The sequence below is a fragment of the Caretta caretta genome, chromosome 1, assembly GCF_965140235.1.
Source record: "Caretta caretta isolate rCarCar2 chromosome 1, rCarCar1.hap1, whole genome shotgun sequence".
Taxonomy (NCBI): domain Eukaryota; kingdom Metazoa; phylum Chordata; order Testudines; family Cheloniidae; genus Caretta; species Caretta caretta.
The window spans coordinates 208,860,829-208,879,405 of NC_134206.1; the positions used below are offsets into that span (position 1 = coordinate 208,860,829).

The window sequence follows — 18,577 nt, forward strand, 5'->3', positions numbered from 1 at the left end:
GGTTGGACTAGATGACCTTCTGGGGTCCCTTCCAACCCTTATATTCTATGATTCTATGATTCTATGTACACTAATGCGAGGAGCCTAGGTAATAAAATGGAGGAACTAGAGTTACTGGTGCAGGAAGTGAAACCAGTTATTATAGGGATAACAGAAACATGGTGGAATAGTAGTCATGACTGGAGTACTGGTATTGAAGGGTATGTGCTGTTTAGGAAAGACAGAAATAAAGGCAAAGGTGGTGGAGTAGCATTGTATATCAGTGATGAGGTAGACTGTAAAGAATAAGAAGTGATGGAATGGATAAGATAGAGTCTGTCTGGGCAAAAATCACATTGGGGAAGAAAGCTACTAGAGCCTGCCCTGGGATAGTGCTTGGGGTGTGCTATAGACCGCCAGGATCCGATGTGGATATGGATAGAGACCTCTTTCATGTTTTTAAAGAAGTAAATACTAATGGGAATTGTATGATCATGGGAGACTTAACTTCCCAGATATAGACTGGAGGATAAGTGCTAGTAATAATAATAGGGCTCAGATTTTCCTGGATACGACAGCTGATGGATTCCTTCACCAAGTAATTGCTGAACTGACAAGAGAGGATGCAATTTTAGATTTGGTTTTGGTGAGCAGTGAGGACCTCATAGAAGAAATTATTGTAGGGGACAACCTTGGTTCGAGCGATCATGAGCTAATTCAGTTCAAACTAAATGGAAGGATAAACAAAAATAGATCTGTGACTAGGGTTTTTGATTTCAAAAAGGCTAACTTTAAAAAATTAAGGAAATTATTTAGGGAAGTGGATTGGATTGAAAAACTTGTGGATCTAAAGGTGGAGGAGGCCTGGATTACTTCAAGTCAAAGTTGCAGAAACTATCAGAAGCCTGCAACCCAAGAAAGGGGAAAAAATTCATAGGCAGGAATTGTAGACCAAGCTGGATGAGCAAGCATCTCAGAGAGGTGATTAAGAAAATGCAGAAAGCCTACAAGGAGTGGAAGATGGGCAGGATTAGCAAGGAAAGCTACCTTACCAAGGTCAGAACATGTAGGGATAAAGTGAGAAAGGCCAAAAGCCATGTAGAGTTGGACCTGGCAAAGGGAATTAAAAGCAACAGTAAAAGGTTCTATAGCCATATAAATAAGAAGAAAACAAAAAAAGAAGAAGTGGGACTGCTTAACACTGAGGATGGAGTAGAGGTTAAGGATAATCTAGGCATGGCCAATATCTAAACAAATACTTTGCCAAAGTCTTTAACGAGGCTAATGAGGAGCGTAGGGATAATGGTAGGACGACAAATGGGAAAGAGGATATGGAAGTAGATATTACCACATCCGAGGTAGAAGCCAAACTCGAACAGCTTAATGGGGTTAAATCAGGGCCCCTGGATAATCTTCATCCAAGAATATTAAAGGAACTGGCACATGAAATTGCAAGCCTGTTAGCAAAAATTTTTAATGAATCTGTAAACTCAGGGGTTGTACCTTATGACTGGAGAATTGCTAACATAGTTCCTATTTTTAAGAAAGGTAAAAAATGTGATCCGGGTAACTACAGGCCCGTTAGTTTGACATCTGTAGTATGCAAGGTCTTGGAAAAAATTTTGAAGGAGAAAGTAGCTAAGGACATTGAGTCAATGGTAACTGGGACAAAATACAACATGGCTTTACAAAAGGTAGATCATGTCAAACCAACCTGATCTCCTTCTTTGAGAAAGTAACAGATTTTTTTGACAAAGGGAACGCAGTAGATCTAATTTACCTCGATTTCAGTAAAGCATTTGATACGGTTCCACATGGAAAATTATTAGCTAAATTGGAAAAGATGGGGATCAATATGAAAATTGAAAGGTGGATAAGGAACTGGTTAAAGGGGAGACTACAGCGGGTCACGCTGAGGGGTGAACTGTCAGACTGGAAGGAGGTTACTAGTGGAGTTCCTCAGGGATCGGTTTTGGGACGAATCTTATTTAATCTTTTTCTTACTGACCTTGGCACAAAAAAGTGGGAATGTGCTAATAAAGTTTGCGGATGACACAAAGCTGGGAGGTATTGCCAATACAGAGAAGGACTGGGATATCATACAGGAAGATCTGGATGACCTTGTAAACTGGAGTAATAGTAATAGGATAAAATTTAATAGTGAGAAGTGCATTTAGGGATTAATAACAAGAATTTCTGTTATAAACTGGGGACACATTACTTGGAAGTAACAGAGGAGGAGATGGACCTCGGAGTATTGGTCGATCACAGGATGACTATGAGCCGCCAATGTGATATGGCTGTCAAAAAAACTAATGCGGTCTTGGGATGCAACAGGCGAGGTATTTCCAGTAGAGATAAGGAGGTGTTAGCACCATTATACAAGGCACTGGTGAGATCTCATCTGGAATATTGTGTGCAGTTCTGGTCTCCCATGTTTAAGAAGAATGAATTCAAACTGGAACAGGTACAGAGAAGGGCTACTAGGATGATCTGAGGAATGGAAAACCTGTCTTATGAAAGGAGACTCAATGAGCTTGGCTGTTTAGCCTAACTAAAAGAAGGCTGAGAGGAAATGTGATTGCTATCTATAAATATATCAGAAGGATAAATACCAGGGAGGGAGAAGAATTATTTAAGCTCAGTACCAATGTGACACAAGAACAAATGGATATAAACTGGCCTTTGGGAAGTTTAGACTTGAAATTAGATGAAGGTTTCTAACCATCAGAGGAGTGAAGTTCTGGAACAGCCTTCCAAGGGAAGCAGTGGGGGCAAACGACATATCTGGCTTCAAGACAAAGCTTGATAAGTTTATGGAGGAGATGATATGATGGTATAGCCTAATTTTGGCAATTAATTGATCTTCGACTACTCGCTGTAGACATGCCCAATGGCCTGTGATGGATTTTAGATGGGGTAGGATCTGAATTACTACAGAGAATTCTTTCCTGGGTGTCTGGCTGGTGAGTCTTGCCCACATGCTCAGGGTTTAGCTGATCGCCATATTTGGGGTCGGGAAGGAATTTTCCACCAGGGGAGATTGGCAGAGGCCCTGGGGGTTTTTTGCTTTCCTCTGCAGCGTGGGGCACGGGTCACTAGCTGGAGGATTCTCTGCACCTTGACGTCTTTAAACCACAATTTGAGGACTTCAATAGCTCAGACATAAGTTAGGGGTTTGTTACAGGAGTTGGTGGGTGAGATTCTGTGGCCTGCATGGTGCAGGAGGTCAGACTAGGTGATCATAATGGTCCCTTCTGACCTTAAAGTGTATGTTTCTGTGATAGAGTATGTCCTCCAAATTTAGAAGATTATATTGATTTTGTTTGCTTTCATTGTAAATAATTGTTGCACTCTAGAAGTAATAGGAATTGTCTAGCGCAAAGAAGAAGAAATGTTAAAAGATATAAAACAGGGTATAACTTTGGGATATTAAGACATATTGCTTAAAAGGGGAGATTCCAGTTGATAGTAGGAGCTAATAATGATATTCAATCCTTAAAATGAACCAAATTTAAAAAGCTGCTCATATGAAAAGGATTAAAGAAATTTGTTATACATGAATGCCATCTACTGGATACCAATGGAAGCAGCAAGAAACTGAAAGAGCTAAAACAAGCTCTCACTTGGCATGGGTCCAATAGCAATATGTGGTTGGCTCCCTCCTATGAGCCCTGAAACTTGGGTATATAAACTGAAGACACCACGTGATGAAGAGAACTGACTGAACCCAACACAAGAAAGTGCAGAATCCTAAGTGCAAGCGACCGATGCCCGTCCCAGATGTGTGGAAAGGACTCTCCCCCCGTCCCAGGGTTAAGAGGGTAACAGGAAGTGGTGAGATTTCATTTCAATGATTGTATTTCCCTTTCTATTCTTTGACATAAAGGACCGTAGTTATCTTGTTGAATCTATACTCTAGTGCAGGAGTGGCCAACCTGTGGCTCCAGAGCCGCATGTGGCTCTTCAGAAGTTAATATGCGGCTCCTTGCATAGGCGCTGACTCCGAGGCTGGAGCTACAGATGCTAGCTTTCCAATGTGGTGTGGGGTGCTCACTGCTCAACCCCCTGCTCTGCCCCAGGTCCTGCCACCACTCCACCCCTTTCCCCAAGGCCCCTGCCCCTTCTCCCGAGCCTGCCATACCTCGCTCCTCCCCACTCTCCACCAGAGCCTCCTGCACACTGCAAAACAATTGATTGCGGTGGGCAGGAGGTGTGGGGAGGGAGGGGGAGGCGCTGATCGGCGGGCCTGCCAGTGGGAGGGAGGTGCTGGAGGCTGGAGGGGGTTAGCAGATGAGGGGCTGCTGACGTATTACTGTGGCTCTTTGGCAATGTTCACTGGTAAATTCTGGCTCCTTCTCAGGCTCAGGTTGGCCACCCCTGCTCTAGTGAGACGTCAAGTAACCATATTTTAGATTCTAACTCCTATATAAGTCCAAACAAAATGGCCTAAGAGAGATTGAAAACAATTACTTTAAGCAATAGCTTTTAATATTCTAAACCTGTCCCTTTTGAACCGATCCATTCAAATTTACTAATCACACTCTTCAAAGTGTCTTAAAGATAAATACATCCTTGGAAGTATGATAAATATGTTAGGTATTAAGAATTGTAAGTAAATGTAATTAGAAATCTTGGGAATTTGCCTTATTCTTGGATAGAACGGCTGAACCTCAACTTTAGTCTGTGATGATCACTTGCGAGAATGTATTGTACATGTAGTACACACAACTGGTTTCATCTACATTTGTGTGGTCAACTGTTTGTTCTGGATGAATTAACGCATTGTTGGTTGGTAAAGAATAGCAAGGGTCCTGATCTGAGAAATACTGTTCAAGTTAAAATTTGACCTACCAAGAACCCAGCGTTCAACTAATAAGCCAACGCTCTCTGGACGCAATAAAAAAGGGTTATCCCATTTGATTCCATTATATATTGGTAAACCTAGTTTGTTAGAGTTCAGCTTTAAAATCTAACTGGCACCATGCATGGCAAATTCACAAATTGATCCCCTTTCAATCTTACAACTCCCAGGTACACCTGAAGTCAATGGGAGCTGTGCTTTGAAAATATAAAGTGCTGTATACTGCTAAGTACTCTGAAAAATCAGGTCCTAGGTGTCTCTGATTGAGTGCCCAAATTAGTGGGTATTTTTGAGCTTGATTTCTCTGTGCCTCTGTTTCCCATCTGTAAAATGAGGATAATACCACCTCCTCATCTGACAGGAGCACTGTGAACATAAATTCATCTATGTTTGTGAAATACTGATACTATAACAATAAGTGTAATAGAAAATGCTATTAGGAAATTAATAATTCTGTTTTCAGAGCAGGGTTTGAATAGTAAATAAGGCCTGGGGCCACACACTGAAAAATAAGTAGAAAACAAAATACGGAATTAATGAACACTGTTCATCTTGTGCACTGAATGAGGCAGCAGCAACCTTAATTCTGGCATCTCCTAATTTTTCAGTATTTAATAATTTTCCCAGTAATGTTCTTTTAATGTATTTTTGAATGTGTAATAAAAATATAAAGTGAATGTTTACATATTGATATTATCATTAACCAAATGCATGAACTGAAAGGTTAAAACAATACTTATTCAAAATACCTTAAATGATCTTTCCCATGCTTTCTAGTGCTTAGGGTTTTTTATGGGTTATGTTCATGTTATGGTGTACATATAATTATAATAATCACTGTATATAATTATAATAATCAAATCTATAAAGTAATAGTATTGTGTGGGACAGTTCCTTGGTTACATAGATGTGAGCTGAAATTTATGTAACTCACACAGGCATTGTCTACACTTGTGGTATCATATAGGGTACACGTAGCCACACACCCCAGTGAAAAGCAGGCTGCATCCATACTGAAGAGTGTAGCTATATACAGCAGTGAAAGGCTCCAGCAGGGGGGAGCTGTTATCTATTAGTTCATGCATATGGCCACTAGGTGGAGGCACTGACTGCAAAAAATCCAGGGGCTCATTAGCCCTAAATTGGGTCACTGAGCTCACAACAAGAGTGGAATAAGGGGATCTCCATTGGGGATTACACGTGCCCGAGGAGGGGGCTACCTTTAGGTACTATTGCAGAGTTGTAGGCTTCTGTATGGTTTCATTTGCACAACTATGTGAGCAACACAGACCAAAGGAGAAATATAAAACTTCTCACGTCTCAATGATCATGAGACTTCTCCTGGTATGTCCTCCTCGAACCCATTCCCCTTCCCCCTGGTGTCTTCCCCTCTGCCTTATGCTCTTATTTTCCCTTCAACCCTCTCCCAGTGTCCCTAACCTTTAGCTCCTCTCTGTCTGTTGACACCACCTCTGATCCTCTTCCCACTCTCTGGGTGCCTCCTTTCCCCTCCACCCTGCAATAGAAACTATAGTATGGGTTACAATTAAGGCTGTCAATTAATCACAGTTAGCTCACATGATTAACTCAAAAAATTAATTGTGATTAATCGGAGTTTTAATCACATTGTTAAACATCAGAATACTAATAGAAATTTATTAATATTTGCGGATGTTTTTCTACATTTTCAAATATATTGATTTGAATTACAACACAGAATACCAAGTTTACACTGCTCTCTTTATATTATTATTTTTATTACAAATATTTGCACTGTGAAAATGATAAACAAAAGAAACAGTATTTTTTAATTCACCTCATACAAGTACTGTAGTGCAATCTCTTTGTTGTGAAAGTGCAACTTATAAATGTAGATTTTTTGTGTTACATAACTGCACTCAAAAACAAAACAATGTAAAACTTCAGAGCCTACAAGTATACTCAGTCCTATTTCTTGTTCAGCCTATCGCTAAAACGAACAAGTCTGTTTACATCTACAGGAGATAATGCTGGCCTGTTCTTATTTACAGTGTCACCAGAAAGTGAGAACAGGCATTTGCATGGCACTTTTGTAGCCAGCATTGCAAGGTATTTACATGCCAGATACGCTAAACATTCGTATGCCCCTTCATGCTTCAGCCACCATTCCAGAGGACATGCTTCCATGAGTTAATTAAATTTGTGATTGAACTCCTTGGGGAGAATTGTATGTCCCCTACCCTGTTTTACCTGCATTCTGCCACATATTTCATGTTATAGCAGTCTCGGACGATGACCTAGCACATGTTCATTTTAAGAACACTTTCACTGCAGATTTCACAAAACGTAAAGAAGGTACCAGTGTGAGATTTCTAAAGATAGCTACATCACTTGACCCAAGGTTTAAGAATCTGAAGTGCCTTCCAAAATCTGAGAGGGATGAGGTGTGGAGCATGCTTTCAGAAGTCTTAAAAGAGCAACACTCCGAAGTGGAAACTACAGAACCAGAACCACAAAAAAAGAAAATCAACCTTCTTCTCTCATCTGACTCAGATGATGAAAATGAACTTGTGCCGCTTCGCACTGCTTTGGATTGTTATTGAGCAGAACCTGTCATCAGCATGGATGCATGTCCTCTGGAATGGTGGTTGAAGCATGAAGGGACATATGAATCTTCAGCACATCTGGCATGTAAATATCTTGCGACGCTGGCTACAACAGTGCCATGAGAACACCTGTTTTCACTTTCCGGTGACATTGTGAACAAGAAGAAGGCAGCATTATCTCCTGAAAATGTAAACAAACTTGTTTGAGTGATTGGCTGAACAAGAAATAGGACTGAGTGGACTTGTAGGCTCTAAAGTTTTACATTATTTTATTTTTGAATGCAGTTATTTTTGTACCTAATTCTACATTTGTAAATTCAACTTTCATGAATTTACATTAGGTGAATTGAAAAATACTATTTCTTTTGTTTTTTACAGTGCAAATATTTGTAATAAAAAATAAAATATAAAGTGAGCACTGTAAACTTTGTATTCTGTGTTATAATTGAAATCAATATATTTGAAAATGTAGAAAACATCCAAAAATATTTAAATAAATGGTATTCTATTATTGTTTAACAGTGTGATTAATCGTATGATTAATAACAATTATTTTTTTAATCATGCAATTAATCATAATTATTTTTGTTAATTGCTTGACAGCCCTAGTTACAATTACTTCTCACAACATCTTCTCTGCCTCTGTGCACAACAAAGTGGTGGTGATCAAGCGAGCCAGCTGGACCTGTGGTTAGTCATGCCCAGATCCTCAAGTGTGCCAGAGCTCTGATCTGAACACCGGAGGGGGTGAGGGAAGGTTGCTGCATGCCACCTTTGTGTTCTGCTGAATCCCAGAGCTGCCAGGAGCACTTCAGCCTGTAAGAAAACGTAGGGCTGCTCTACTTTAGGCCAGTTTTTAACGGCCACCTAAAGGTTGTTACACCAGTAAGGATCACTGAAGAGCACCTCTACAGCTTCTTTGGGCTCCAAATGGGATATAGTGTAGGCATGCATTAGCCCAATGACATTTCAAGCAAAGTACTAGTCAGAATAATAATAGCTACAACATAGCACATTCACTCTACTTATTCTGTTGCACTTGATGAATGGCAATGATAGCAAGTAAACTATTCAGCATCTTACAGAAAGTGAAGCTAGACGTTCACTCAGGCTTTGATTTCCTTCCAGTCTTCTCAAATAATGTCCAGTAAAGTGAGTTCATCCTCCCATTCTTCAGTAGAGTACATTTATCTGTTTTCAACTAAACTAACTTTATTTACCTGGTATTATAAATAAGAATTGAAATAATTATTTCATTACTTGCAACATGTCATGCCTTGCATCTAATTAGTGGACTATTTTCGATGATTACTCTTTATAGCAGTGATGGTGACCCACTGACCTGGCTCACTCTGCTGCCCTTCCAAAGAGTTGATCATTTCTTGTCCTTCACTTTCTATCAAGCTTTTCTTGGGGTCTGTGATATGAATGAAGAAACTGTGGTGATCCTTTACCACCTTCATTTTTACCAAAGTTGTCCCTGAAAACAATGAAATACAGCCATTTGTAAATGGCTTGCTTTTGTGCCTGCAGTTACAGATTGGTGATGCCAACAAGTCAAACAGAGAAATTAGTTAAGGTGAGCCAAATTGCTTAGTAGGAGTAATAGGACAAAATTAAGAATAGGAAATTTTAGATTGAATATCAGAAAAATCTTCCTGACAGTCGGATCTATTAGGATGTGAAATAATCTTCCAAAGGAGGTTGTAGAAGCCCCATTTCTTGGGACATTTAAATCCAGATTGGACAAATCACTGAAGTATGTAATGTAGGGAACAACCATGCACTGGTTGCTAAAGGATGGACTAAATAGGACCTAGTTGGTCTCCAGTTCTAATTTTCAGATTCTCTGGTTATCCACCAATTGTTAAAATATAACAACAAAATATCAACATTATGATAATACAGAAATACAGTGCAATTAGAAACTATGCTCCAAGTTGCCTAAGAAATCATTAATTTAATACAGAGATGTGAAAAGAACTTTATTATAACTGAAAGTAGTCTTAGAATTTTGATACTGAAGAGCAATGATCTAATCAGTTCTACAAACATAATAATTATAAAAAGTTCTCAAGTTAAGAGAACTTTTAAATGGTGTCCTATTTCATGAATATTGTTTTCAATTGCACATGCACCCCATCAATCAATAATAAAATGGAATGAAATATAAAGAAAGGAAGACTCACCTTTTTCAAATTTTATCTTTTCTGCTTGGATCTGTCCTCCGTCAGTAGGGAAAAGATATTGACTGGTCCCTGAGACTTGAATGAGATCCTCCCCAACATTATAGCCAAGAAACTGGAAAAAGAAATGTCAGACTATGTGTGGATTGGAAAGGCAGAAGGCATGAAGGAGGCAGATGGAAGACAAGCAAGATTGCTCTCTTCTGGTTATTTTTTTTTTTTGTTCAGCCATTCAATGCTATTATACAGTGATTAACATGTAGAATTGTTAGATATTGGCATAGGAAATAGTAGCTTATTTACACTGATACCACTTTCAAATGACTTTAACAAACTATGGGGAAAATTATTCTCTATTACACCAATACACAACCTTATTATTATTAATGGGGGTATCTGGTTACAAGGGAAAGCAGAATTTGGCCCTATATGAACATATAAAATCACTGCTTCACTGATATGCAACCATCCCTGGGGTTAGAGAGTGGTAGATAGGTTGTTTGCTCACCATGTAATAGGGATGAAGGAGAAATTCTGGCCAACCACACTGAGAGAAACTATTACTCTGATGAAAATAGCTATAGGATCTTTAAGATCCAGATGAAGCGGACAGAACTTTGGTTTTCAAGGTCTTACCCAAAATATCCAAGAATACTAAATGGCATAGAGCTTGACTTATCCACAGTGGAAGGCCTAAATTGACTTAAAGGTATTTAAGCCTATGCCTGCAGGAGCTCTAGACCTTTAATATCTGATACTTAGGGTATGTCTACACAGCATAGTAAGCTTGGGTCTGTATGACCTGCACCTATGAACTCAATTCAGAGTAGCAGCCGTGTTAGTCTGTATTCGCAAAAAGAAAAGGCGTACTTGTGGCACCTTAGAGACTAACCAAATTATCTGAGCATAAGCTTTCATGAGCTGTAGCTCACGAAAGCTTATGCTCAAATAATTTGGTTAGTCTCTACGGTGCCACAAGTATGCCTTTTCTTTTTATGGACTCAGTGTTTCCAAGCTCACACTTCAGCATCCACACTGCACTGGAAACCCAGGCCTCATGAACGTGCGGGCATGTCCATGTTGCACTACGCAGACCAAAGTCATAACTTCAGCTTCTTGGGGTTTATGCCATTGTATCCCAGGGTTCCTAGCACCCTCGCCAGCTGTAGCTGCTCTAGGGCTCAGTTCATAGTTGCTTATGGGAAAACTTATCTGTTCATCCCGTGGGAGCTGTGTTTTGGGTGGTAAACCATTTTGTGTCTGCACATTCCCAGCAGATGGAGCCATCAACACTTCTCCTATTCACTTTGTCAGTCCTATTTCGGAAATGAGGCAGAGCATCTCCAAAATGCTGGTGGATTATTTAAGCAGCAGTTTTTGACCTGCCAAAGGCACCTCTCAGAGGCATGTATTGACATGCCAGCCATGACCCAGCTGAGCTGTTCATGCCTGTTGCCTTAGCTGAACATTTCACATATGTAGCCTGGCACTTCCAGAGCAGGGCTACAAACAGACTGGTGGGATCACACTGCCATGTGCACCTGGGATGACCAGCAGTGGCTACACAACTTTTGCATGAAGAAGCAGATGTTCCTAGAGTTTGTGTTCACTTGCCCCAATGTTCCACCATCATGACACCCACATGAGGGATGCCATACAAATCTTGAAGTGGGTAACTATAGCCATCTAGAAGCTGGTTACCCCAACTGCTACAGGGTCCATGGCTAGCCAGTTTGAAGTTGGCAAATAAACTGTGGGGGTTGTGGCAGAGGTTTGTGAGGCCATCAGGAATGTGATGTACCCAAAGATGGTGGGAATTACAAATGTTCCTGAAATAATTGCTAGCTTTGAGGAAATGGGGTTTTCAAACTGTGCTGGGGCCACTGATGGGACTCATGTGCCTACAGTTTGCCTTCTGCAAAGAGCATGCGTACTTAACTGCAAAGGGTACTACTCCACCATTATGCAGGTCCTGGTCAACTGCAGGGGCAGATTCATGGACACTGGCAAGGTGTATGATGTCAGGGAGTTCCACAGTTCAGGACTTTACCTTCATGGAGAAGCTGGAATATTATTCCCACTGAATGACACTGTCCCTACTGACAGGTTTCAGAGTAACAGCCGTGTTAGTCTGTATTCGCAAAAAGAAAAGGAGTACTTGTAGCACCTTAGAGACTAACCAATTTATTTGAGCATGAGCTTTCGTGAGCTACAGCTCACTTCATCGGATGCATACTGTGGAAGCTGCAGAAGACATTATGTACACAGAGACCATGAAACAATACCTCCTCCCACCCCACTCTCCTGCTGGTAATAGCTTATCTAAAGTGATCATCAAGTTGGGCCAGAGAGATTGAAGTGTTCTCCGACTGGTTTATGAATGTTATAATTCTTGACATCTGATTTGTGTCCATTTATTCTTTTACGTAGAGACTGTCCAGTTTGACCAATGTACATGGCAGAGGGGCATTGCTGGCACATGATGGCATATATCACATTGGTGGATGTGCAGGTGAACGAGCCTCTGATAGTGTGGCTGATGTTATTAGGCCCTGTGATGGTGTCCCCTGAATAGATATGTGGGCACAATTGGCAACGGGCTTTGTTGCAAGGATAAGTTCCTGGGTTAGTGGTTCTGTTGTGTGGTATGCGGTTGTTGGTGAGTATTTGCTTCAGGTTGCGGGGCTGTCTGTAGGCAAGGACTGGCCTGTCTCCCAAGACTTGTGAGAGTGTTGGGTCATCCTTTAGGATAGGTTGTAGATCCTTAATAATGCGTTGGAGGGGTTTTAGTTGGGGGCTGAAGGTGACCGCTAGTGGCGTTCTGTTATTTTCTTTGTTAGGCCTGTCCTGTAGTAGGTAACTTCTGGGAACTCTTCTGGCTCTATCAATCTGTTTCTTTACTTCTGCAGGTGGGTACTGTAGTTGTAAGAAAGCTTGACAGAGATCTTGTAGGTGTTTGTCTCTGTCTGAGGGGTTGGAGCAAATGCGGTTGTATCGCAGAGCTTGGCTGTAGACGATGGATCGTGTGGTGTGGTCAGGGTGAAAGCTGGAGGCATGCAGGTAGGAATAGCGGTCAGTAGGTTTCCGGTATAGGGTGGTGTTTATGTGGCCATTGTTTATTAGCACTGTAGTGTCCAGGAAGTGGATCTCTTGTGTGGACTGGACCAGGCTGAGGTTGGTGGTGGGATGGAAATTGTTGAAATCATGGTGGAATTCCTCAAGGGCTTCTTTTCCATGGGTCCAGATGATGAAGATGTCATCAATATAGCGCAAGTAGAGTAGGGGCTTTAGGGGACGAGAGCTGAGGAAGCGTTGTTCTAAATCAGCCATAAATGGACACAAATCAGATGTCAAGAATTATAACATTCATAAACCAGTCGGAGAACACTTCAATCTCTCTGGTCACGCAATCACAGACATGAAGGTCGCTATCTTAAAACAAAAAAACTTCAAATCCAGACTCCAGCGAGAAACTGCTGAATTGGAATTCATTTGCAAATTGGATACTATTAATTTAGGCTTAAATAGAGACTGGGAGTGGCTAAGTCATTATGCAAGGTAGCCTGTTTCCTCTTGTTTTTTCCTAACCCCCCCCCCCCCCAGATGTTCTGGTTTAACTTGGATTTAAACTTGGAGAGTGGTCAGTTTAGATGAGCTATTACCAGCAGGAGAGTGAGTTTGTGTGTGTATGGGGGTGGGGGGGATGTGAGAAAACCTGGATTTATGCAGGAAATAGCCCGACTTGATTATGTAAAGAGTTGTCACTTTGGATGGGCTAGCACCAGGAGGAGAGTGAATTTGTGTGGGGGGGTGGAGGGTGAGAAAACCTGGATTTGTGCTGGAAATGGCCCACCTGATGATCACTTTAGATAAGCTATTACCAGCAGGACAGTGGGGTGGGAGGAGGTATTGTTTCATATTCTCTGTGTATACATAAAGTCTGCTGCAGTTTCCATGGTATGCATCTGATGAAGTGAGCTGTAGCTCACGAAAGCTCATGCTCAAATAAATTGGTTAGTCTCTAAGGTGCTACAAGTACTCCTTTTCTCCCTACAGTGTGCATGATAATCAAGGTGGGCCATTTCCAGGTTTTCTCACCCCCCAACCACCCCCGTGCACACGCAGACTCACTCTCCTGCTGGTAATGGCTCATCCAAGTCACTTTGGATGGGCTATTGCCAGCGGGAGAGTGGGTTTGTGTGTGTGTGTGGGTGGGGGGGGGGTGAGAAAACCTGTATTTGTGCTGGAAATGGCCTACCTTGATTTTCATGCACATTGTGAGGAGAGTGGTCACTTTGGATAAGCTATTACCAGCAGGAGAGTGAGTTTGTGTGTGTGGTTTTTGGAGGGGGGTGCGGGGGGGTGTGAGAAAACCTGGATTTGTGCTGGAAATGGCCCACCTTGATTATCATACACATTTTAAAGAGAGTGGTCACTTTGGATGGGCTATTACCAGCAGGAGAGTGAGTTTGTGTGGGGGGGTGGAGGGTGAGAAAACCTGAATTTGTGCTGGAAATGGCCCAACTTGATGATCACTTTAGATAAGCTATTACCAGCAGGAGAGTGGGGTGGGAGGAGGTATTGTTTCATGGTCTCTTTGTACATAATGTCTTCTGCAGCTTCCACAGTATGCATCCGATGAAGTGAGCTGTAGCTCACGAAAGCTCATGCTCAAATAAATTGGTTAGTCTCTAAGGTGCTACAAGTACTCCTTTTCTTTTTACTGTCCCTACTGTTATTCTAGGGAATGCCCTCTGTTGCCATGACTTATGAAATCTTATCCTGATTTCAGAGGACCTGGCAAAAGAAGTTTCAGCTACACACTCAGTAGCTGTAGGATGGTGGTGGAATATGCGTTTGGCAGATTTTGTTGATGGTGCCTTCAAAACCATTTGGATGCCAGTGTCATCAGTGAAGTCCGCATTATTGGGGCGTGCTGTGTTCTGCATAATGTCTGCAAGGACAAGGGGGAATCTTTTAGCCAGCAGTGGACTCAAGACACTGATGTGTTTCAAAATTGGTACACACAGCTATATAGTGCACCTGTCATGACTGGTGATGGATTCAGATGCGCCATGGAAATCAGATATGTTTTGTTTGCCTGCATAATAGGTTTGCACGGTCCCTTGCATGAGGGGGAATGAAACGATATTTGAAAAATGTTTATTATTAAATGCACTGAGAATGAGCATTTATTAGTTTGTGCACTTTTAACATTACATATAATAAAACTTGTTACTGTAGCCTTGTGTTAAAATTCAACACTTTATTTTACACATCTATTTACATACCAGTATAAGAACCAGAAAGGCAGACCAGCCGCAATCAAAATGTACCATACAATAACCAAACTTATTGCCAAAACTCTGAAAGGTGCATGTTACCAAATGACATGGACAGCTATTTCTGGGTATTCCCTGTCCCTCCATTCTCCTTGGCCTTTCGGGTGCATTTTACATGTGAAGGCTGCAACTGGATTGGAGTGGATTAATGCACAGGGTATAATGTCTGTTCCATGTGCTACTGTTCATTGTCTGTGAGATGGTCCAGGCAACCACTGAACTGTTCCAAGGCTGCAGAGTCTGCAGCACAATATACCATGGAGAAGATTCATGATGTGTGGCTGGTGCAGGAGTTATAAGTGGCAGGGGAGCCTGCAGTCTGGTAGCCATAAGCACAAGTAATCACTTGAACAACTCCTGCTACTCCTGTCTTCCCCCCTCAACCTGGATCATACTCCATGAATCTCTCAACTAATCTCTCCTCGCGTGTGCAGCATCATTCTTTCCACCCTTCTTGCATCCTTATTCTTCTGATACTCAGTCTGGTCCTTCTGGAAAACTATCTGTTGATTTATTTTATCTAGCATTTCATCAACTCATCTCAGACTCTCTTTCTCCTTGCCTGCAGAAGATGGGTTCACTTCCCTAGGCTCTTGTGTTTGTCCTGCAATGGTGGAACGGCCTTGAAAAGAAAATGGAATGTCACATTATTGGCTGCTTTAATTCAAGGTAAAAATGATACTTTTTATCAATGGCTTTATTTTATTCACAGAAAAAAACTAGTCAGTTCGGATGTCTTTTGGAGCAGCCCCGAAAGCCATTGCAAATCTCGGTAAGATACACATACAAAACTCAGCCGAAATGATTTCTATAGCCTCTTCATTTTTTTGGTGGTATGTCGGGGGGGGGGGCCTTTATGAGGGGTCTAATCACTAGCTATGGTTTTTCAATCCTTTCAGGCAGGGCAAGCTCTGGAGACCATTGATATTTGGGAGGTCCCTGAGTGGAAGTGTGAACTTCTGTCCCAGGCCAGTGGAAGACAGACATCTGTCTATGCTAAGGAGATACTTAGGCATCTAGTGACTGACCAGCACATTTTGGAATGGAGGGGGCTCATGAGTAGGGTGACCAGATGTCCTGATTTTATAGGGACAGTCCCGATATTTGGGGCTTTTTCTTATATAGGCACCTATTACCCCCCACTCCCCGTCCTGATTTTTCACACTTGCTATCTGGTTACTCTACTCATGAGTTACAGAGATGGCCCTAATAAGTATGCCTTGCTCCAGAACATAACCAGCCACCTGGAGCTCCACCTTTGTGAGAAGTTTGCTTTCATCACCAGCCATCAATTCGTGAAAATTTGTGGTAAAATCAACAAGATGCTGAATTAGCATGGAGACCCAGTATAGCCTCCTTACAAGCACCATGCATCCATGCACATGTCTGACTGAATGCCAGCCATGGGGACTCCTCTAACACAGACAGACAGCCACCTTCTGCTGTAATTTGGGCTCATATATTTAAGCCAGCTATAACAGCCAGGCTTTCTGGGACTCAGTTTACAGGCAGTCTGGGACAGTGCAGCTGTGACTGATTTATAAGGTGCACTGTATTAGACCAGAGAGGTATGTGAGGCTGTTAATTGTGGAGCTCCCAACCCATACTTATAACTATCATTGAGCAATTAGTAAAAATTTCATGATAACTGCTTGTTTAACATTTTTCCTCATTTTGTGGTGTGCATTTTGAATTCCATGTAGTGTTGGTGGAAAGAGGGGCAAACACTACAGAAATGATGTGGGTTCCACCTTAAATGGAAGCACACCAAAATCTTGGCTTGCATTAATAACTTAATAGGGCCATAAGCCAGAAATCCCTCCCATCCATACATTAGTAACAACAAACATAGGGCAGAAACTTACCAGGCTCTGCACTTGTTCTGATGCCAGTTCTGCAGCAGGTTGCTACTCAGGGCCGTCCCCAACAGCTTCTCCAAGTACAGACCCAGGATGTGCTGTAGCTGCTCCAGCAGTATGAACTCTTCGGTTACCAGCCTCAACACAAGGGTAACTTCTTGCCCTTCACCGAATGACTGGCTTTCCTCTAGTGATGACTGTGACTGGGGGGGGTGGTAATGAAGGTGCCATCCCTGCTCAGCAGATTGTCTTGCACCACAGTGGCCTCAGTGTAAAAGAGGCAGGAAGACCGTGAGTTCCCAGAGGTGCTGTTAGAATCTTTGACCTTGAGGTAGTCTGTCTTCAGCTGCTTGATTTGCTTTCTGCATTGTTTAGCTGTGTGATTGAGACCCAACACTGTCAGCTGCTTGGATGTAGCTTTCCAGACATCTCCTGTGTTCTTGCTGAAATTGAATGTCTTGCTTGCCTGGGATCAGAGGTTAACCAGAATCCATCTGTGTTCCTCTGGACAGCTAGAAGCACCCGATGCAGAACTTCTTCTTAGTGTTGGACATAGTTAATTTTTATGAGGATTAACTGTATTTCCAGCTAAGCATTCCACATGGAAGTGAAGGGTTAAATGCTGAGCAGTTGCATTTGAACCAGGAGTTTGCTTTGAGCTCCTTGGAAGTGAGTGAGAAGTTTTGGGATGGAAGAGTTGGGAAACACAGCCCTTGAAGATTGTGGGCTAGAGTTGGAGGACTCTCCAGACCTGAGTCTGATGACCTGGCTTGAATTGTGTCCACACTGCAAAATGCCTGGGCTTTGACCCACGTCACAGTGGGCTCTGACCCACCACTCTTGCAGAGACCATGGACCTGAGTCCAGAGGGATTCCTGGCCCAAATCAGACTGATTTCTGTGTGGATGGAAGTGCTGCTTGGACTTAAACCTGAGTCAGGGGTAGTGTACTGTATAGACATACTCTTAGAGTGTTAAGCCATTCCAATCAGATGCTCAGCTATAAATTGCCAAGAATTAGAATAGTGGTCTCCAACAAATTCAGACTGAGATATTATATATTTTTCTGAAGTACTGTTTTGTGGCTCTGCAGTTCCATTACTCAGGTGGTGACATAAATAGAATTGTCACCCTCCAAGAATCGAGGGGGTAAAATTCTGCAGGCAGAAGCAGTACACGGGGGTTTTAAGCTGTCTAGAGTTAACTGGTGGAGAATTCCCTATTTGCAAGAGAACTCTCTGCCAGTGTATGCAGCAGGAGGATATGTATAAGGAATTCTGAGGACAGGTCAGCACTGAGACCGGTAGGAAAAGAGACATAGTGAAACTCCTCTATGCCCTATCCTGCACTGTGGAGTAAGTGCTGTAAGTTAGGGCTACAGCCCAAACTTGTGCAATGTCCAGGCAGCCCTGAATCAGGGAGCTGCAACGGGCTCTCTGGGGGTCCCTTCTCACCACTCTGTCACATCAAGGCCTATATCTTTGAAGGGGGAATCCTTCCAATACTTATGTTCATTCCACATGTACAAAAAATCCAAGAAATACAAGAAAAAAGAACAGTTCAGTTGTAAAAAGATGAGATGCCTAAACAGTACAAAGAACTCTGTCAGAAAAGGGTCAGCTGTTTAAATGACGGAGTTAAACAAGACACAATTAGGGTTAACTTGTCCCTGATTCCAGTTTCACACTTGGACGATAGCTCTAATGGAGTCTTGACAGTTTAAACACGTAACCCTTTTCTAATATGATGCTGTACTGTGACTT

General features: G+C 42.0%; 1 protein-coding gene and 1 long non-coding RNA gene across 8 annotated transcripts in view; both read right to left on the reverse strand.

The window, feature by feature from the left end:
• The window catches only part of SPAG17 (sperm associated antigen 17), a 299,338-nt gene that overhangs the window by 96,260 nt on the left and 184,501 nt on the right, over positions 1–18,577 (reverse strand). For 6 of the 7 annotated variants that reach the window (XM_048819724.2, XM_048819697.2, XM_048819690.2 and 3 more), the window contains exons 21-22: positions 9,618–9,729; positions 8,771–8,908 (exon numbers count right to left, since the gene is read on the reverse strand). In XM_048819724.2, the coding sequence (XP_048675681.2) occupies positions 8,771–8,908; positions 9,618–9,729 (250 nt within the window). The remainder of the gene's footprint in view (positions 1–8,770; positions 8,909–9,617; positions 9,730–18,577) is intronic. The other variant, XM_048819705.2, reaches the window with a different exon arrangement.
• Positions 14,861–18,576, reverse strand: LOC142069042 (uncharacterized). The gene is made up of 2 exons (XR_012664912.1): positions 16,822–18,576; positions 14,861–15,578 (listed from the first exon to the last, which is right to left on the reverse strand). It is a non-coding gene; the product is annotated as an uncharacterized LOC142069042 (long non-coding RNA).